At 37.6% G+C, this 22453-nt stretch overlaps 2 protein-coding genes across 2 annotated transcripts; both read left to right on the top strand.

The window, feature by feature from the left end:
- The first annotated feature begins 15 nt into the window (after positions 1–15).
- Positions 16–8087, top strand: LOC112044695 (clotting factor G beta subunit). The gene is made up of 8 exons (XM_024080619.2): positions 16–260; positions 957–1181; positions 1734–1793; positions 2471–2529; positions 3720–3893; positions 5577–5793; positions 6671–6843; positions 7868–8087. The coding sequence occupies exons 1-8, from the start codon at positions 212–214 to the stop codon at positions 8060–8062; spliced, it is 1152 nt and encodes a 383-aa protein (XP_023936387.2). The 5' UTR covers positions 16–211; the 3' UTR covers positions 8063–8087.
- A 1107-nt stretch (positions 8088–9194) lies between these two features.
- On the top strand, positions 9195–22346 carry LOC112044694 (trypsin-2). Its single transcript, XM_024080617.2, has 9 exons — positions 9195–11523; positions 11988–12049; positions 15792–15906; positions 16526–16588; positions 16748–16866; positions 18242–18433; positions 19218–19437; positions 20893–21050; positions 21622–22346. The coding sequence occupies exons 1-9, from the start codon at positions 11484–11486 to the stop codon at positions 21817–21819; spliced, it is 1167 nt and encodes a 388-aa protein (XP_023936385.2). The 5' UTR covers positions 9195–11483; the 3' UTR covers positions 21820–22346.
- Positions 22347–22453: the final 107 nt, after the last annotated feature.

The following is a 22453-nucleotide window of genomic DNA, read 5'->3' as shown; positions in this document are numbered from 1 at the left end:
TAATAATAATTAGGTGCTAGTTATTTTCATCATACCTTATCAGTATTTGCGCACGTATGTCATTCTAATTATTGTGTTTCCTCAAAAGTATTCTAGTGATATATAACTGTGTAAAAACAAATACAGTCCTTGCAAAGGTATTGGTATTACGTTACGTGGCTTTGTACACAAATTAAATAATTATTAATAATTTTAGAGTAAAACTCCGATAATGTGGTACAATTTATATTTATTTTTTTCGATGCTTACATCGTTTTTGGGTGAGTAAACTTAATTATAAGATTACGTACTTCTTTCTTGTAAATGATGTATTTGTTACTTTAAACTTATAACCTCAATCGGTTTAACTTATATCTCTGTGAATTATTTCATTACTCTAATTACATAAAACTAAACACAGTGATTTACTTGAAGATAATAGATGCTTATACCATTTGTTTATTCGCAATTTGATATTTTACTTATACCATTTGTAGCACCAAACGTTACCGTGGCATAACGGACGCCAGCACCATCTAGAATATACACTTATAATACAAATTTTGTACATTTTATACATTCTGTACATTGAAGATTTTTTTTAAATTTTTTGTCTGTCTGTCTGTCCGTCCGTGTTTTTTTGTTATTCATCACGCTGAAACTACTGAATCAAATGAAACTTGGCACAATTTAAGACCATAATACGGAAAAGGTTATAGGATACTTTTTATTGCGAAAATAAAATAAGAAGGGGGTGAAATTGTGCATGAAAGACTGTATGGAAGTCCTTAATTTTTAGAATTACAGTTTTAAAAGTTAGTTTATAAATCATAAAAAAATTACAAAAAATAATGAATTTAAAAAAAAATTAAATTCAAACTCTTGAAAGTTTACATTGATTTCGACGCGGACGAAGTCGCGGGTGTCCGCTAGTTTTAAAATAAATTGGATTTATTGTAGTTTTGATGTTGTTTCAGAATCCACACATATTGCTACTAGTATAATCAATCAAAATATGCATGTATATACTGGGGTCGGTCAATTACTAGAAACTTCCATGGGAATTGAGGACTTAACTTCATCATTGAGCGATGATCAATTTGATGTGGCTAACTTTCCCAAAATGACAGTAGACATAGAACAGAGAAGAAATTTTGAAATGCCGGATTTTTCTAAATACGTGGAAAGAGTCAGTGAAAAAAGTAAGTGAGTCTTATAATATATTAAAATCTCGTGTCACGGTGAGCACTGCTTCGTAAGGGCTCGATCGAATGTCGGAGAAAACGGGTTTGACATCAGAAGCGGTTATCAACAAAACACAATTATTGAATGAAAGTCTGTCAGGTCTAACAATTCCCACTAAGAATGTTACCAATAAACCCTGAGTGGCAGAGAATGACCTTCAGTGGAGTCACGCACTTGTGAACGATGTGTGTAGAGCTAGAGGCGCCTTTGACTGTTAACAAACACTCCCCTTTTCCACTAAAGTTACTCTCCCCGCCTATCCCATAACAACCCAGGATTATTATCCAACAAACTAAGAAAACCTCAGAGGACAAATTAAGAAAACCTCAATCTGCCCAGCCGGGGATTGAATCCAGGACCTCCGTTTTGTAAATCCACCGCGCATACCACTGCGCCACGGAGGCAATCAAAAAAACGCTATAGTCTATCGCATTCTATGAAACAAGTGACAATAGTATTATAAGTACAAAATATAATTTAATACAAATTCCTCTCTGTTTCAAATTCAGAATGCATGGAATACATTTACGAAATGTTGAAAAGACAAGAGGACAGTCTTTCAGAGCGTGGTATGTATATTTTCTTTATTGTAAGTATGTATATTTTAACTTCCTTGTTGATCCATGGGTTAGCCAATGTGGCTTCGAGGTGGAGAAGTCTTGGATTCAACTCCCCAGAAGTTGTTATGAAATACTAAACTTTTTTATGCACTTTGCAGTTCTCTGTCAATAAAAGTTGGGAAGTCTGTAGCATTACACCCCCTTGCCTCGAAGAGCATGTTAAGACATCCAGCTCATTATCATTAACGTCTCTGATATTGGTTGTCATAAAATTAAACATAATCTGTATGATCGAATCAGAAATGAGGAGATTCGCAGACGAACTAAAGTCTCTGACATAGCTCTGCGAGTCGGGAAGCTGAAGTGGCAATAGGCAGGCCATGTGGTTCGAAGAGGCGATTGACGTTGGGGTCCCAATGTGCTGGAAAAGCGACCTTGCGGAAAGCGCAGTGTTGGTCGACCCCCCACTGGGTGGACCGAGAATATCAAGCGGTTTGCAGGGGGCCGCTGGATACTGGCGACTCGAGACCGTTGTGTTTGGAAGTCCATGCAAAGGCAGTCCAGCAGTGGACGTCCGTCGGCTGATAATGACGATGATGATGAATCTTAACCCGCCGACCCTCATTGGAGCAACCAAGATTCCTAGATCCAAAATTTACTCATCAATCAAATAAATTAAATTTCAGATTCAAACCTCACCATCATAAATGGAAAAGAAGTAAAAGCAGCGGAGTACCCACACATGGTTAGTTGCATCGATCGTAGATCGTTAGATGGGCCTCCAAGCGTTACGGAATTGTCATTGGTTTCACACATCGTCAAATGTGTTACGAGTGTAACACATTTCTCTTTATTCATGTTGTGGCTTGTGTTTTAACACTTCCAAATGAACACGGAGGCTTAATTAAGGGATTAAAAGAAGAAAATACAGTAAATACTTTTTTAAGTCCACGTCTACTCAAAGCATGCACTTGTTACGTACTAAGATAAGATGTGCTCTTTTGGGTAATGACATAAAATTGTGCGTTCTCTATAATATAGAGGGGCCCATCTAACGTTTTATAGCGATGGTTAGTTGTTATTTCTTTGTTTCAATCAGATACTATTTGTGTGTATACTAGCGGAAGCCCGCGATTTCTTCCGGCGCTCTCGCAATATCTGTTCAACCCATTCTCAGTCATTTTGTCCCCTTCCTTAATGATAAAGATGCTTGGAGGCCATTGGATCAGCTTTTATCTTCACATAGGAAGTAAAACTAAAATAAATTTTAATGATGTTAACAATAGGGTAGTTGACTTATATCAAATTTAATATAAGCAATATTAATTTCGCATAGTACATGGAATAAGGGTCCGAAATATATCGATATTAATTAATAAAAGTTAAGGATTTCATGCAACTTAATTTAAAAATCATGATTTTTTTTTAATTTTCCAGAAGTCAAATACGTTGTCTTCCATTTTGTGACGTCACAATGTTGCTTGATGTACTAAAGGTCAAATTAATTGATAACTAATATTTTTGTCAAACGCTCCGTTTGTCAGGGATTTGTAAATAGTGACGTCATGAAACAGCTGAAATATAGACCATCTTGGCCGACAGGCATTTAGACTCGTATTGTCAAAAACAGCTAAAAAACAACATTTAAAAGCTACCATATAATCACGTCTCAAAAAAATATAAAAAAATATTTTTTCAATCTATTAGAACGATAATGAACTATTTAAGACCATTTTAAAAATGTCAACTAGCTTATTGTAAAATATTGTATGACTTTTTTCAAAAGAGCAACTGTTGAATTTCTTCTCTGCCTTCCGAACAGGTGATAGAGTTTTCACAAATGATCAAATTTGTCGTTTCAAAAGTGCTTGAAAACTAAGCCTACCTGAAATAAATACTTTGAATTTTGTTAGTAACAATAATGAAATATTTCAGGGCGCTTTAGGGTGGTGGACTAACGATGTGCAACGGAAACTGTCTTTTCTCTGTGGTGCAAGTTTGATAAGTGATCAATTTTTGCTCACCGCTGCACACTGCAAGAGCATTATACGACCCTATCTAGCGCAACTTGAACCAAGCGTCGTCAGACTTGGCACTAGATATCTAGAAGTAAGTGATTTTCGTATCGGACCAAAAAAACTCTCACATACTAAACTAAATAATATATTTTCTAGCTGTCTAACAGATCTAATAAAGAGTCTTGATTGACCAGTTGATATAACCTCTGCCTCCGATTCCGGAGGGTGTAGGGTCAAATCCGGTCTAGGGTGTGCACCTCCAATTTTTGAATTCTAAGCATTTTAAGAAATTAAATATCACGTTCCCAAATGATGAAGGAAAAACATCGTGAGGGAATCTGCATACGAGTACTAGGTACTCGTCAATATCACGTGTCTCAAACGGTGAATGAAAAACGTCGTGAGGAAACCTGCATACCAGAGAATTTTCTTAAATCTGTGTGTGTGAAGTCTGCCAATCCGCATTGGGTCAGCGTGGTGGACTATTGGCCTAATTCTCATTCTGAGAGGACTCGAGCTCAGCAGTTAGCCGAATATGGGTTGATAATGATGAATGATGATGAAACGGTAATATTTTTAACTGACTAATAAAATAAAACTTGAAATATGTAAATTAAAGATATCAAATTGTTAATTTAAACTGTAATCGTTTATTTAATTATACATAAAGTAACCAAGGCTTAAGAGGCCAAGACTTGGTCGTGATCCATAAAGGCCTCATTGGAAGGCTCAGTGTGGATCTCCCTTACTCCCGAAGGGTATGTGGGACTCACCGGTCAGGACCAGAATACCCACTGAAACCCAGCGCAACTCTCCGCGTCTTAAATGAAGCAACAACGGATCGAATGGGACATTCCACATGGCTAAAAGTTACCGACAACGATTCGCAACGCTAAAGTGCTAAAGATCGGCACATACTTTGTAGAGTGATGAGCGTTAGGGTTTCAAGGTGCGAGGACAGTCACTCTATACCGGAAAACACAGTGTCGACGGACTCCCATCTAGGTAGACAGACGAAATCAATTGAGAGTGCCGGGAACCTTAGAGTAATCCTTACAAAAAACCTGCAGTGGACATCCATCGACTGATGAGCCAGATATCATTGCTTATAATGCGTTTCTATTTACTAGTTAACCATGCATATTATGTTAAATATGCCACATTTTTTCCGGCTTCCGGAAGGATGTCCTTCAGGTTGGAACATTTTTTATTTTATTCTTTACAAGTTATCCCTTGACTACAGTCTCACCTGATAGTAAGTGATGATGTGATCTGAGATGGAAGCGGACTGACTTGTTAGGAGTAGGATAAAAATCCACACCCCTTTCGGTTTCGACACGATATCGTACCGGAACGCTAAATCGCTTGGCGGTACGCCTTTGCCGGTAGGGTGGTAACTAGCCACGGCCGAAGCCCCTCATCAGCCAAACCTGGACCAATTAAGAAAACCTCAATCGGCCCAGCTGGGGAACGAACCCAGGACCTCCGTCTAGTAAATCCACCGCGCATACCACTGCGCCACAGAGACTATCAAGACATAATCATTGACAACGGGAATAAGCATGTAGGTACTCTCCTATACGAGATACTAATATATTTTTTTCTTTAAAACTTAATACAGCAACAGATGAGAGATCATCCCCTAGAATCACTATATATCACAGGATGTTTAAAGTGCACTTTACTTTGAAGAATATTGAGGTCTTAATCTAGGTTTATAAGTATAGCAGTAGAAACCATGTGTGAAAAGAAAAACTATGATTTCTTTTTTCAGAATGCCCCTAACTACGAAAAAGGTGTAGATTTTGAGATTGAATCACTGATATGTTATTTTTATTATTATTCACCGCTTCGAGACTATGATATAGCTTTAGTAAAATTAAGGACTAAAGTTCAGTTTACGAAATTCATTCAACCAGCCTGCCTCTCTACCAGGACATTTGCGGATATTAAAAAAAGAATTACAGCCACTGGATGGGGAAGCGTCACTGGTAAGTGTATGTTACAAATTCACTTTCTCAAATTTATAGAGATTAATCCAAGCGAAAACCTTACCCAAATTCTGCAAAAAATACTCTACGTATCACGGCTCTAACCAACTCGTCCAATAAGACTTCTGCCTTCGATTTGGAGGGCGTATGTTCGAATGTGGAAAGCAAGAAATTAAATATCATGTGCCTCAAATGGTGAATAAAAAACATCGTGAGGAAACCCGCATACCTGAGATGTCCTTAATCCATCATGTGAACATGTATGTAATGTTCAAGAGCCTTGATAGCCTAGTGGATATGACCTTTGCCTCTGATTTCGAAAGGTGTGGGTTCGAACCCTGTCCGTGGCATGTACCTTCGAATTTTAAATTGTGTGCATTTTAAGAAATTAAATATCACGTGTCTCATATTGTGAAAGAAAAACAATGTGAGAAAACCTACATACCAGAGAATTTTCTTAATTCTCTGCGTGTGAGAAGTCTGCCAATCCGCATTGGGCCAGCGTGGTGGATTATTGGCCCTAACCCCTCTCATTCTGAGAGTAGACTCGAGCTCCAGCAGTGAGCGAGCCGAATATAGGTTGATAATGATTAATGATGCATGTGAAGTCTGCTAATCCGTGTTTTGCTAGCATGGTGGACTATTATAGTAGACATCAAATGATTCGCATCTTACGTACCTATCGGGCGTATCGCATTAAACGGTTTTTTTAATTTTACGGTAGATACGTACGATGCGGATCTGTGGACGCCTAACCCCTTTCATATCAAATGCCTGTTTATTCAATAAGTGGGACATCCTGTATTACTGACCTATTACTTATTCTAAGGCCGCTAATCCACTCACTCTCCTATCATCTTAAATGTTATACTTTTAGCCCAAATAAGTGACATGTCAATATCGAGAGAACTAAGATTCACGGAGATCCACATCTTTGACGATGAGAAGTGCAACTACCTCTTAGACAGATATAAATATCGGTTGTGGCGCGGCCTTCGCCGTCATCAACTGTGTGCTGGCGAATTGGACGGCAACTCAGACACTTGTCAGGTGAGGTCGAGACAAAGAAATGTGAAAATTTATTTCATATAAAGCTCATTCGCACGAAAGCTAAAAAAACAATGCGTCAAAACCCAGCGTTGGCGGGCGTAGCGTATAGAAGTCTAATTGCCCCCTTTAGTACCAGAGGTATTTTAACGGACGTTAAAAAACTTTCAAGTGTAGTATGAAGTTAAATGAAGGTCTATTTCCAACGCCCAAAATTTAAAACGTATTTTAAAAACGCTTCCGTGTGAACATACACTTAGGAATGCATTTGTTGTATTGAACGCTTTATGACGTCCGTTAAAAAAACTCTCGTGCGAATAAGAGCTAAACAAACACCAGCTATGCAGAGCGTATCTCTGCTGGATCGAATCAGAAATGAGAAAAAGAACCAAAGTCATCGTAGCTAAGCTAGTCGCGAAGCTGAATTGCCAACGGGTGCGGCACATAGTTCGAAGTGCCGATGTACGTTGGGATCTCAAGGTGCTGGAATGGCGACTCCGCAGTAGAAAGCGCAGTGTTGGTCGACGCCCCACCAGGTTGACTAGACTAGTGTGAGTCTGACGCCCACAGAGGGTTCCGTACGTAGAGTCTTTATACATTGCTCAGGAGCTTAGAAATTTTATTGCAAACGTATAGTTTGAGATCTCTTCTTCATCAAATTTCATTGTTCTACGTCTGCGGGAAATTGAGAGCAAGAGTTGTTATAAGCCTACTTTTTATTTTTTTCTGTTTGTGTAAGTACCGATAGCTCCCTACTGAACCATTACGGCGTCACCGGGGGCTTTGGCCGAGCGCAGAAGCATCGCCTGATGATGACTCGAAGGCTGAAATAAAGACAAGACGGAACGACTCTCTATGGGCGTCTCCTATGAGACTCGGACCTCGACTTAAAGGGATAACCTTGGCCTGGGTGGATCAGTCCGGACGCCCCCAAGCGTTTTCGTGAGTTAGAAAACCCGTCCGGATGCCGTTAGATATACCTCGTCTGTAAACCTACTTGAAACTAAATTGAGTTTTACTGTTTCAGGGTGACTCTGGCGGCCCCATACAATATCCCTTGATCAGTACATCTTCAGAAGGCACCATACACAGGATATTAGCAATTACATCCTTCGGCCTAACCAGGTGTGCGAAGGAAAACGCGCCCGGGATTTACACCAGAATTGCTTATTTTATAAATTGGATCGAAAATGTAGTATGGCCGTATGAACAATTGTCTTAGCAAAAAACTCTGAAAAAGAAAATTATGTTTGTTTTCCTCATATCAGACTTAAAGATTTTGCTTAACTTTCCTAATGACTCTGAGTCTTAATTGATTATGAAACAACTAAAACTTTACGGACGAAGTCAACGTCTAAACTGTTTAGATCGTGCCGCGTTGCAAGAACTAGCTCATGACTAAGGACCCCGTATGAGTTCGAAACTAGTCGGTTATACTCCGACGTTGTTTTTAGCCGTGTTTCATAATCAACTCCTAACCCGTAAAAAGTTAGCCCGCTTCCATCTTAGACTGCATCATCACTTACCATCAGGTGAGATTGTAGTCAAGGGCTAACTTGTAAAGAATAAAAAAAATATTAAGGCCCTGAACCTGAGAGAAACCTTCACTCGTAATAAAGACTGAGAGCTTGTCAAGGGTTAAATTTTTGTCTCGGTTTACTGACGATAGTTGAACGTGACAACGTCATAAGATAGTATTGATGAAATGGTTGCATTTTTTTTAAAAAAATGTTCCTTTTTTTCTAAAATACTGTTTAATTATCTTCATAGACCAGAATATACTTTATTTCTTGTAAAAAAAGTTGGCAACCCCAGAGCGAGGTAACGACGCATGACGTCATCTTTTTTCGAGTGTGCAGCCAACTCCATCGAATTATGAGACGTTGTATAAAACTGGTATTTGCGTAATTTCGTTGAAATATTCATGTTAGATGATTGTTCAAACAAAACATCATTACCACTTGATGCAAAATGTCGTAGTTAAGGTAATTTCATAGAACTAACTGTGTTAGATGATCACATAAACGAAAATACGACGAAAATCGATGCAGTGACTCATTGTTTGAATGGTACATAATAAGCCCGCAGGTCACCTTACATCAGGTGATCGCATTATAGAGATTAAGTAGAATAGAGTAAAATAGAGTACAGTAGAGTAGAGTAAAGAAAACTTGTCACTGAATAAAAAAAATGTGATCGCAACAAACACTAGAATATATCTATATGTGTTTTATTTTGAAGTTAGCTATCGTAACAGGTCCAATTCTATACATTAAAGAATTTGTTTTATTAAATTAATTGAATAATCGGTACTGAAGCCAAAATAAATATTTATATTTTTGTCTGTCTGTCTGTCTGTTCATGATTTTGTTGACCAGGCATCACGTTGGAACTACTGAATAAATTTAAATAAAACTTGGCGTGAATAGAGACCATAATACGAAGGAGGTTAAAGGATACTTTTATTGCTAAAATAAACATGGATGGCGGTGAAATAGGGTTTGAAAGTTAGTATGGAAAGTCCTTTAACTAGTATAATACTAAAATAATGTATTCAAGATTTTTCGAAAATCTACCCCTAAAGCTACTAAAGGGTTGAAGTTTTTTTTCTACATAAATTGTTCAGGTTTCGAGTTATCTTTTTGTTAAATGATTAGTGGACTATTTATTATATATAAAACATGCTAAAATATTATTAGGAAGGGGTGAAATAGGGATTAAAAAATTATATCGAATTTCACGCGGACGGAGTTGCGGAAATCCCTCTAGTAATAGAATATTTTGAACGTACAATTTTTCTTCATTCACCATCCAAATTTGAAGAGGCGCAAAGTTCTTGACGTTTTCATTACAAATTAATGAAATTCCCCGAATTATTAAAACATCACCTGACTCGGCTGTCCAATCAGGGGCTCGTTTTGAAAAATGGAAGTCAAGTTTAATATACGCCAAAAGGATCGCTGCTATTTGAAAAATGATATTAATATATGAGCTTCGGAACTGGTGGCAATTTCAGATAGGTAAGTATGTGAAAACTGCCCTTAATGGCTCAGTGGTTAGCCTTTGTGGCACTATGTTACATTATGGTTAGGGTAACACTATATCTAAATACACTCCGACTGACTAACTGACACTATTAAGATAATAGATGGTATAGGTATAGTATACGACGCATATGTCTGTTGATATATTTTTATATTTCCTTTTATTTTATCTTTATAATAATAGTTTTAGGTAGTTAATTTTGTTAGGTAAATTGTAACAAACGCCTCCTTGAAAAGAATAGAATAAAAAGGTAGAATAGTTTTATTTTTATTCAGAACTAGCGGACGACCGCGACTTCGTCCGCGTAAAACTCGATGTAAACTTTCAACTACCCCTACCCTACCGCTACCCTACCCCTAAACTACCCCTACCCTTCCTCTACCCTACCTCTACCCTACCCTACCCTACCCTACTCCTACCCTACCTCTACCCATACCCTACCCCTGAATTTTAATTTTTTTCTGTCATAAAAACCTAACAATAACAAACAATCAGAAAAAATTACAGCAGTGAGTGCTTGTAATTTAATATGAACTTTATACAATAACAATAAAGCTCAAATTGAATACGTTTTCGTTAGAAAACATTTGTATGGGAAAAGAAAAGGGCTATTTTTATGGTTTTTCCGGCAATTATTTTCTCGTAGTAAAAAACATCCTAGAACTTAAACAAACATTTAAAAAAAAGAATTGGCCAAATTGGTCCAGGCGTTGTTGAGTTATGCGCTTCCTAACGCATTTTGCGATTCATTTTTATATTATAGAAGAATACATTAAGGAACTTAAACTAAGTTATCGTAATAACTATACAATCACATATCAGGCCCTCGTGAAAGAACCTCCGCCTTCGACTTGTAATTATGAATCCGGTCCGGGCCATACACTCTGTGCGTATTCAAAAATTAAATATTGTAATTTGTAATCTGTATTTTTGTGGTAAAAAAGTCAAAGTTTAACATTTTTTATTATAAGTAAATATTTGTTGGCGGTTTAAATAGAACGGTAAAGTTATTCTCTATATTCTCCCCTGCACGACGTGGTATTTCATTTTAAAATACGTGCGATACTTAAGCCGTCGTAATGTTTTTAGTAGGTCGGCATCTTTCGAATTTTGGTATTTTTTGGGGATTTTTGGGGGGCAGGGTATACGTGGCGTTTATTTATTTACCCGGTTGCTATCATGAGCGTTCAAATGGGTATGATGTTGTTTTTGAACCCTCAATAAAATAAAAATCCGCAGTCCGCATTGGTGGACTATTAGCCTAACCCTTATCTAAGATGAGACTCATGCTCACTCATCTCGACTACTAGACAATACAGTATTAGCACATAATACATAATAGTAGATTATTACAAACCAGTGTGCTTTACTTGGACACAAACTTAACACAAATGAGGCGTTAGTGTGTCGGATTCCTTACGTGTTTCTCAGAGATGATAATGAGAACAGGTTTTCAAATGTCTTGAGCTTGTCCTCAGATTGTAAGGCCGCGTGCTGGAGTACGCAGTTTCTATGAATATGTAAAGTTATTTAAACATATTATTATATTAAAAAAATTGTTAACTTTCTGTGAATCGTCTCATTTTATAATTATAGAAATGTTGTTGTCAGGCCTTCTGGTGGCAACACTGTTTTCAGGTATGTAAAATTAAATGATTTTTATTTCAATTATTTATTCGTTTTTATTAACTTCATCACAATGGTATAAGTAAAATTGAAGTGTTTGATGAACATGGAACTTTCACTGAAAGATAGAGAAGATTCATCAATTTATAAGGCTACTTTGTATCCCGGAAAAAAACATGGTATCTGCGGGATTTGTAAAGAATTCAAAGTTGAAGTTGTTTATTATCTGACTGAAAAAAATATTTTTGCATTTATTTACGAATAAGCTAGCTAAAAGAGAATAAGATAATGTACATTGGAGAATCAAATTTCTATAATTCAGGCTAAATCTAAAATACTAAAGTAAGTAATTATAAAGAAGTGAATGAATTTTTAAAATCGGTTAATCAGTTTTTGCGTAAAATTGTATCAAACAAACATACACACAAACAAAAAGTATGCATTTTTATTATATTGTTTTTTTTTGTGGTGCACAGTGGCACAGTCAGAGACGACCAGCACAGATGAATTGGAAAAGTTCCTGTTAGAGGCAATTCAAGTAAGTTCCATAATAAGCTCAAACTATTTACGCATTTAACAATCGCTGCGTAATAATAATACTACAAACAGTAAAACAACCAACCATTTCTATCGTACAGGAGGAATCTAATGTACCACGGATTCAGCTCTTCGTTATCAACATCATTAAAAGCCGATGGACGTCCACTGTTGGACATAGGCCTCTTGCATGGACCTCCAAAAAAACGGTCTCGTGCCGCCAGCATCCAGCAGCTCCCTGTAACCCGCTTGATATCCTCGGTCCACGTAGCGAGAGGTCGACCAAGACTGCACTTTCCGGTGAGGGGTCGCCAGTCCAGCACCTTGGGACCTCAACGTTCATCGGCTCTTCGAAAAATGTACCCTGCCCATTGCCACTTCAGCTTTGCAACTCGCTGAGCTATATTAGTGACTTTGGTTATTCTGCGGATCTCCTCATTTCTTATTCGATCTCGCAAAGAAACTCCAAGGATACGAGTAGCTCGCTCGCAGAGTGACTTTGATCCTTCTTATGAGGGTAACAGTTAGTTATTCTGCTCGTAGTGACGGCCTCCGTGGCGCAGTGGTATGCGCGGTGGATTTACAAGACGGAGGTCTTGGGTTCGATCTTCGGCTGGGCCGATTGAGGTTTTCTTAATTGGTCCAGGTCTGGCTGGTGGGAGGCTTCGGCCGTGGCTAGTTACCACCCTACCGACAAAGACGTACCGCCAAGCAATTTAGCGTTCCGGTACGATGTCGTGTAGAAACCGAAAGGGGTGTGGATTTTCATCCTCCTCCTAACAAGTTAGCCCGCTTCCATCTTAGACTCCATCATCACTTACCATCAGGTGTGATTGTAATCAAGGGCTAACTTGTAAAGAATAATAATGAAAAAAAAAGTTGGCAGTAGGTAATAAAAGTAGGTACAAAGAAAATTTTATTAATTTAACTGCTGCGACAGTTCTATAATTTTTATAATTTGTTCTGCTATATTGGTATTTATAATAGTTTGTTAAAAGTTGTTGGTATTATAATGTTAATTTATGCATTAGATGATTTTATTGAGGATACCTAATAGTAATTAAGTACTAATTAATAAGACAGGTATCAACATTTCCATATTTAAACATGTAAATTAAATTCCATTAATATTTCTTCCAAATTTATATTAATATAACGAGATATACCAATTGTATCAACGTTATGAGTTATTTTGGGTTATCCCTGTGTTCGTGTTACTTTAACCGTTTTTTATGTTTCTCCCACAGCAGTAGATTTTTGCATATTGTAGGAGATTTATTAACTATTATAATCATATCTCATAGCCCGGTCCGGGATTCGACTGAATCAACGTTCAATGATCCGAAATTACACAGGCTAACGACTGGACCAATCAGTCAGTATAATGTAATATAGTTCTATTAAAAATTTTAATAAAAAAAATACAACCGACTTCAAAACCTAAAAACATACCCACTAAACTAAAAAGCGAAAAATAACATCATAATATGTTCTACCTGCTGATCAGTATGAAGTCGGTGCTTAGCCGGTGATGTATTAATTCAAGCCATGTGAGCATATCTTATAGATTTAGATTTTGCAGACAGTGTTGTTTCATGTGGTCCTGTCAGAAATGGCTTAAATTAAGACAACACCGGCTAAGCACCGACTTCATACTGATCAGCAGGTAGAACATATTATGATGTTATTTTTCGCTTTTTAGTTTAGTGGGTATGTTTTTAGGTTTTGAAGTCGGTTGTATTTTTTTTATTAAAATTTTTATTATTTTTCAATTTTTAGTGTAAAATTTCATCTCAAACGAATACATCAGACCCCTAATGACAGTCACAACCCATCTTGGTACAAAATTCTCAGCAATACAAATTAATCAAGCCCAAGCACAAGGTAGCTACCGTAATCCGTCAAGGGGTTCCCTTCATTGACCTTGGTCTTCATCATCAGACCCCTAATAACAGACACAACTCATCTAGGTAGAAAGTTCTCAGCAATACGAATTAATCAAGGCCAAACACAAGGTAGTTACTGTAAACTGTTAAGGAGTTCCCTTAATTGTCCTTGGTCTTCATCACCAAACCCCTAAATGACAGTCACAACCTATCTATGTGGAAAGTTCTCATTAATACAAATTAATCAAGCCCAAACACAAGGTAACTGCTGTAAATCGCCAAGGAGATCCCTCGTCTGTTTTATGACTCCATCATCAGATCGATTTTAAACCTTCATAATTTTGTATTTCTCAAAGGTACTAAATGAAAAAGTTTACAAACACACTAGACACCCATATAATTTTCGAAAGTTCCCCTCAATTTCTCCAGGATTCCATCATCAGATCTTGTCATGATGGCAATGGGACCAAATGGGGACTATACCGTTTCAAACAAAAAAAGAATTTTTGAAATCGGTCCAGGCGTCTTTGAGTAATCGGTGTACATACATAAAAAAAAAAAAAAAAAAAAATACCGACCGAATTGAGAACCTCCTCCTTTTTGAAGTCGGTTAAAAACTCTGAAATTATAACAATTTTCCTGTAGGAATAGGAAAAATAAGTGTAAATGCAATCATTCTATTATGAGTAACAGGTAGGTGGACGTTTATCCAATCAGCATTAACTTGTTATTGAGAGCGCGTGACACAGTGAAGCTTCCAATTTAAATTAATTAACACTATCCGACTACTGGTACAGTCAACGACATTAGTGTTAACAATAATACGGCCACTTATTGTGTTACACCCCCGTGCCTCGGAAAGTACATGTCCCAGTCGTTAGCATCCGACAGTGATCGTTTCTGAGTGGAACATTATTACATTTTTTTTATTATTCTTTACAAGTTAGCCCTTGACTACAATCTCACCTGATGGTAAGTGTTGAAGCAATCTAAGATGGAATCGGGCTAACTTGTTAGGAGGAAAATGAAATCCACACCCATTTCAGTTTCTACACGATGTCATACCGGAACGCTAAATCGCTTGGCGATAGGGTGGTAACTAGCCACGGCCAAAGGCTCCCACCAGCCAGACCTGGACCAATTAAGAAAATCTCAATCGGCCCAGCCGGGGATCGAACCCAGGACCTACATCTTGTAAGTCCACTGCGCTTACCACTGCGCATACACATGGAAAGCCGTTTCTGTGTAGAACATTATTACAAAAAATAATATTCTGTGAAAAGCTAGCCCTCGACTGCTATCTCATCTGATGTGTGATGAGTGGTGTGGATTCATCCTTCTCCTAACAAGGTAGCCCGCTTCCATCTTAGATTGCAACATCACTTCCCTTCAGCGGTCTTATTATGTATCTCGGTGTACCATTCAAACAATGAGTCACTATATCGATATTCGTCGTATTTTCGTTTTTGTAAATATCTAACATCGTTTGTTCAACGAATTTCCATAATTATCGTCATTTTACGTAAATTTACATTAGTACCTATATTAGCAAGTAAAGATTTTGGTCAAGAGCTAACTTGTAAAGAAAAAAAAATGTTATTAACAAAAAAAATCAACCGACTTCAAAATCACAAAAGTAAACTAAAAAGCGAAAAATAACATCGTATGTGCTACCTTCTGAATTTGAAGGCCTCAAACAAGCTCACCTTAAGGTAAAAAATAAAAAACATAAGCGTCGAATTGAGATCCTCCTCCTTTTTTTTGAAGTCGATTAAACATGTTAAGTGACGATGCCATCTAAGATATATATCTGGCGATATATAATATTAAAGGTCTAAATTCAGACATCTATTACAGAGTAACGAGACTTATTACGATGTTGATTTTGGAGATTCCAATGAAAAACCCTGCGATCCATTTGAGAATGAAATGCCTGACTACAAGAAAGCGGGCCGCAGGATAAGTGAAACAAGTATGTATTCCTATTATTTTTTATCGTTGACGGATTTTATCACACTAATATTATAAAGAAAAAAGTTTGCGTGTAAGTTTTTCCTCCGTTACGCTGCGGCTACTGAAGCTATTTGGCTGAAATTTACTTCCTTCTATTACTACAATAAGACTAATAAATAATCACCACCTAAGGGTTCATTTACACGAGCGGCCGACATAGAGTCGACTGCCGACATAGAGTCGACTGCGGTCGTCGGTAGCAGCTTCCGCTCGTGTAAATGAACATTAACTCAGTTTTACGCCCGCGACTTCGTCCGCGTGGAATTCAGTTTTTCACAAATCCCGCTGGAACTATGGATTTTCCGGGATGAAAAATAGCCTATGTGTTAATCCAGATCAAAGTCCATTTCCATTTCAAATTTCAGCCAAATCGCTTCAGTAACCGTAGCGTAAAGGAGGAACAAACATACTTACAAACTTACACACTTACACACAAACTTACTTATAATATACAAACTTACACACTTACACACAAACTTACTTATAATATTAGTGTGACAACGCAAATTACATTATATTTTATAATGTAATAATACAATTATATTTTATAACTTATTTATGTAATACCTGTTTTTCAGAATGCTTGGAATACATTTGGGAAATGGAAAATCGTGACAAAGAAGTGCAGTGGGGACAGAGATGTAGGTGACTTTTAATATCACTCAGTAAGATACCTACAAAAAAAATACAGTATAAATATTTTTTATATATTTTTAGGAAATTAAATACATCTTCTAATACAATGAAACATAATAAAGTTTTCAAGTAAGTATTGTATAAAATTATTATTTATTTTTCAGGTCGGATTTACCTCATTTCTCAAATAAAGAAAGGTGTTATGCCAGAATTTTTTTTCTTAATAAATTCACCCGTCATATTTGGCGGACGACCAGCATCGCATGGGGAATTCCCACACATGGTCAGTACAATAATTTCTGTTTTAATGACTACGATATTCATATTATTATTGTTTATATATTTTTAGCAGACTCAGAAAACAAAAACAAGAAAACCAATATCAAACAATGATTTACAACAGTTGTCAGGACAACTTAATTAACAATTCAAACTGTAACCAAAATAAGACCCTAGAGGAGAATGACCTTGAGTCTGCACTCAAGGTCATTCTCCTCTATTGACGAACATGTGATCTTTGTATGTAGGATTAAGGGATCCCTTGACAGTTAACTAACACTTCCCTTTTCCACTCAACTCACCACCTATCCCAAGTAACCCATAAAGAATTACACAACAGGAGATGTAGACAGCTCAAACGCCACGAGCATATTGAAGCTGACCGTACGACGAGCGCCTTGTATCGCTAATCGATCCCGCCAACCGATCGCTACCCCTCTCTAAGTCCCTACTCTTTACGGAAACAAGTCGCGCCACCTACGCCACGAGTCAAGACAACATCGAGCGATGTCACATCCGTCTCAGACTACTATTTCCTACAATATAATATCAAAAACCTTCACGTACAACGATGAAATTTGGCAGGGAGGAAGTTTATAGTTCGCTAAGAACAGATTTTGTGACAAGGTCGGATTAAGGAGGTCTAAAGGCCTTGCAAGGTTACAAGCTTACGGAAAAAGTTTCCACGCGGACGAAGACTCTAGCGTTTGCTAGTAATATATTAAAAGTATTATTAGACCATCGTTGTGACTAAAAAACGGCACTTATGCTTAGAGGGCATTTTTTGTTCAATGACAATAATATAGACTTGGACCCTTGGACTACGATCTCAGCTGATGTTAGGAAGCGGACTTACTTGTAAGAGGTACAAGCTTATTCTACCCATACCTATGGCGGTTTCTACGCGACAACGTACCGGAATGTCTTTACTGGTACAACGATAAACAGCCAAGTTGCCTTACCACCCTCAGACTAGTTACATAAGGACCTGCCTCGCTAGACGTTAATCTTCTGTCAAAGTATATGATCAACGATCTAATGCGGTTACAAAAATTGTCTAATAGAATGGATGTTTCATATGGTGTTCGTCGGTTAAAGAGCTCCGTAAAAATATATTTTTGTGTAGTTGAATGGTGTAACAACCTCAAGTTTAGTATAAGATAAATTTACCTCGCTTTTTTTCCCCGGAAAATAAAAGACAATTTTGTTCGCGACTTTGGGTGAGATACTAATCCTTATGTAATTAGTCTGAGCTACCACCAGACCAGATCTGAGCCAAGAAAATACAAATTCCCAAACGAAACCGAACGGAATACCCATCTGAGAACAACGATACCAACTGCGCCGGAATAGTCAACAAACAGGCATTACCATTACAGGGCGCCATTGGATGGAAATCAAAGAGTGGTTCACCGGAATGGCTCTTCAAATGTGGTAGTACACTCATCAGTGAGAAGTTTGCGCTGACAGCGGCCCATTGCTCCAGGTTGTCGTTGAGGCAGTCTCCTGACGTCATCAATTCAACACCAGAAATTGTACGGTTTGGTGTTGAGAATATTGCTGATGATGAGGTAATTAACTCACTACTGTAAACTTTATAGAAAATGTATTAATCCAAAAATTCTGTTTTGCTTGTACTTGCTGCTGCTAGGTGGAACTTGTATCATAAACTGCAGAAATAATTTACAAGTCAGTATAAATGTAGGACGCGCACATCTTTAAATATACTGGGGTTAGTCCAATTTAAGGTTCGTACTATACTGGCCTAATATAAAGTAGTAGCAGAACGTCGTAGTTCCACCCATGTAGTTCCCGTTCTCGTAAAAATACAGAGATATTATTTATACAGCGTTATTCCCTGATAATGTAGCTTTCCATTAGTGAATGAATTTTCAAATTAGTCCAATAGTTATTGAATTTATTCAATACATGCAAAATTCTCTTTAAAATTTAATGTACATTTGTCTTCTCTATTCTTATAATAAATCAATAATTCTCTATACTAAGGTTAGGATTATTCGATAAACATGAAAATGTGATAAAAAACATGATAAACATGGTAAGTGATTATGCAATCTAAGATGGAATTGGGCTGACTGGTAGGAGCAGGATGAAATCCACACCCTTTCGGTTTCTACACGACGTCGTACCGGAACGCTAAGTCGCTTGGCGGTACGTCTTTGTCGGTAGCCACGGCCAAAGACTCCCACCAGCCGGACCTGGGCCAATTAAGAAAACCTCAATCGGTCCAGCCGGGGATCGAACCCAGGACCACTGTAAGTCCACGGCGCATACCACTGCGCCACAGAGGCCGTCAAATGATATCGCCTTAAAATATTTGGAAATTTATTTCAGTTTAACATACATGGTAATCCAATAGACGTAAATATCAAAAATTTCATCAACCATCCAGACTACAAGTCACCAATGAAGTATTACGATATAGCCGTCATAGAGTTCGAATCACCGGTACAGTTCAAAGGCAACTTACACCCAGCGTGCTTATGGCCCTATTCTGATACTAGCCACCTCGGCACTGAGGCCATCTTAACTGGTTGGGGATACACTGAAGGTGGTGAGTATCCAGCATCGTTCAATCTACTTTTTGGGTTTGATATTTGGTTCTATTTTTACCCGACTGCAAAAAGGGTTATGTTTTTCGCGCGTATCTTGTATACATATATGTATGTAATATTCTTTATTACCTCATATCTTCCAAACCACTGAACGGATTTACGTAATTCAGATATCGTTAGATTTGTTTTTATAACCCAAGTGTTCTTAGATAGGTGAAATTAGAAAAAAACCAACAAGTCGTCTGTGAGACGCTGTAGAATCGAGGTGATTTTTTTTTTTTTTAATATTGCAACATGGGAATCAAATTCATATCAAGGGCTTTTTGATTTTCAGAATTAAAAAATGTAGACGAAAATCATTCTATTCAATATAATAAGTCCCGACTGTTTTCTAATTGTTTTCTACACTTCTGGACTGAGCTTGTTTTTTTTTTCTTTTCAGTTTTTGTATCATTTATGCAGTCGGGTTTTTTATTTGTTTAATTAATTAATTTAATTATCAAGCCATTTATTGTCATCATTTTAATGTCATCATCATTCCATACAATGAACGGCTATAAAATAATAAATGGTCTTCCAAGGGCACGCCGACTTAATCCAGTAACCGTACACAATGTCAGTCCATGCTGAACGGGTCAAGCAACACTGTATTCTGGTGCAAGATTCCCAGCATCTTGGGACTTCACTATATACCGGTTCTGCGATTTGTGTTCTTTTTTTTTTATTCTTTACAAGTTAGCCCTTGACTACAATCTCACCTGATGGTAAGTGATGATGCAGTCTAAGATGGAAGTGGGCTAACTTGTCAGCACACGGCATAACACGGCATCGTACCGGAACGCTAAATTGCTTGGCGGTACGTCTTTGCCGGTAGGGTGGTAACAAGCCACGGCCGAAGACTCCCACCAGCCAGACCTAGACAAATTAAGAAAATCTCAATCTGCCCAGCAGTGGATCGAACCCAGGACCTCCGTCTTGTAAATCGACCGCGCATATAACTGCGCCACGGAGGCCGTCATTACCTTTTTAAATTTTCGATTCGTTGAGTGAGTTATATCGGTTATTTTGGGTCTTGTAAGGACTAATTTGGTTGGTGCCTCTAAAAAAGCCCAGTGGATAAGACCTCTGCCTCTGATTTCGGAGGGCAAACGTTCGAATTCGGTCTTTTTCTTTTTTTTAAGTTATTGCATTTTAATAAATTAAATATCACGTGTCTCGAACGGTGAAGGAAAAACACCGTGAAACCTGCATACAGTGGAAATTTTCTTTATTCTCTACGTGTATGAAGTCTGCGATTTCGTATTGGAGCTGCTCCAATGGTGGACTATTGGCTTAGCCCCTCTCATTCTGAGAGGAGACTGCTGCTCAGCAGTGAGCCGGATGTGGGTTATTAATGATGAAGGAAAAGTTACTTCTTAAACTCGGATAAGAACTAAAGATTACGTACATTCCAGGCAAACATCCTACTGAGCTTCAGACAGCTGTGGTTGACATCATTGACACGCCGAAGTGCGACAGTATTCTCGAAATGTTTCATAACAGAAATTGGGGTGGGTTCAAGGAAAACCAGATGTGCGCTGGTAAGCTTGTTGGTGGCATTGATACGTGTCAGGTATGAATCTGCATATTTTACTACATTTCAAGTAACCTGTCCCAGTGGACCTCTACCTTCGATTTGGGCGTAGGTTCGAGTTCGGCCCAGGGCATGCACCTCCAACTTTTCAATTATGTGCATTTTAAGAAATTAAATATCACGTGTCTCAAATGATGAGGGAACGTGAATGAGGGCTTAATCACAACTAACTACCTACCCCAAAAGTACATATTAATCTACTGTTGACAGTATTTTATTCAGTTGCTACATTTTATTTAGATACTAGCGGACGCACGCGACTTCGTCCGCGTGGAATTTAGTTTTTCACAAATCCCGCGGAAACCGTGGATTTTTTTGTGATGAAAAGTAGCCTATGTGTTAATCCAGAGTAAAAACTATTTCCATTCCAAATTTCAGCCAAATCGCTTCAGTAGCCGCAGCGTAAAGGAGGAACAAACATACTTACACACTTACACACAGACTTTCGCCTTGATAATATTAGTGTGATTATTTAATTCCTCACATTTGTTAATGTTTCATTTATTGTTTGCTACAATAACTACTTTAGTAATTGCAATACCATTTTCAGGGTGACTCCGGTGGTCCCTTACAAGTGAAGGTGCCCTTGAAGACTGAAGGGAACATATACCAGATCCTTGGAGTTACCTCCTTTGGTATTAGATGCGGACAAAAAAACCGTCCCGGCATATACACGCGGGTCTCCAGCTTCATAGATTGGATTGAAGACAAGGTTTGGGGACACGACACTGAATCAACTATAATTTGACATCAGTTTACATTGAACTAAGAACTTGATGTACTAAGTACCTTAAGTTCTCAATAGCTCAACGGTAAGAGCGGTCGGACTTATCATCAAGGGGTGGTGGTTCGATCCCCGCCCCGTTGGTCTATTGTCGTACCCACTCCTAACACAGTCTTTCCCGACTAGTTGGATGGGAATTGGAATATTGGTCATATTAAAAAATATATATATGGGAAATATTCTTTATTTAAATAAAAAAAAATGTACTAAGTAACTTAGTGTAGTGTGAAGAACTTAGTGTACCAAAGTGAATTGGATTTTGAAATATGTATGCTTTTCAAGTTACTGCGACAGACAAAAGTTAATTGTATCCCTTATCCTTTTATCCTTATTTTATCCTTATTAACCTTTTATCTCTAGGAATAAGGTCAGAAGGGTGGCATAAAGATAATGAAAATTGCTTTACTTTAAATACTAAATGTTTAATTACTAAAGATATCGAATAAGTTATAAATATTTTTTATTTAGATAAAACAACTCTTTCATTTCAAACCAAATGTGTATTATTCTATTCCTTTACTCCTACTTTCCTCTATTCCCTGTATCTCTATTTTTATAACAACTAAATCTACTTATAAGTAATCACTATCAACACATC

Source organism: Bicyclus anynana, chromosome 17 (assembly GCF_947172395.1).
Source record: "Bicyclus anynana chromosome 17, ilBicAnyn1.1, whole genome shotgun sequence".
Classification (NCBI taxonomy): Eukaryota; Metazoa; Arthropoda; class Insecta; order Lepidoptera; family Nymphalidae; genus Bicyclus; species Bicyclus anynana.
Note: the sequence above shows the minus strand (reverse complement) of the source record. Positions and strands in the feature narration are given on the sequence as shown.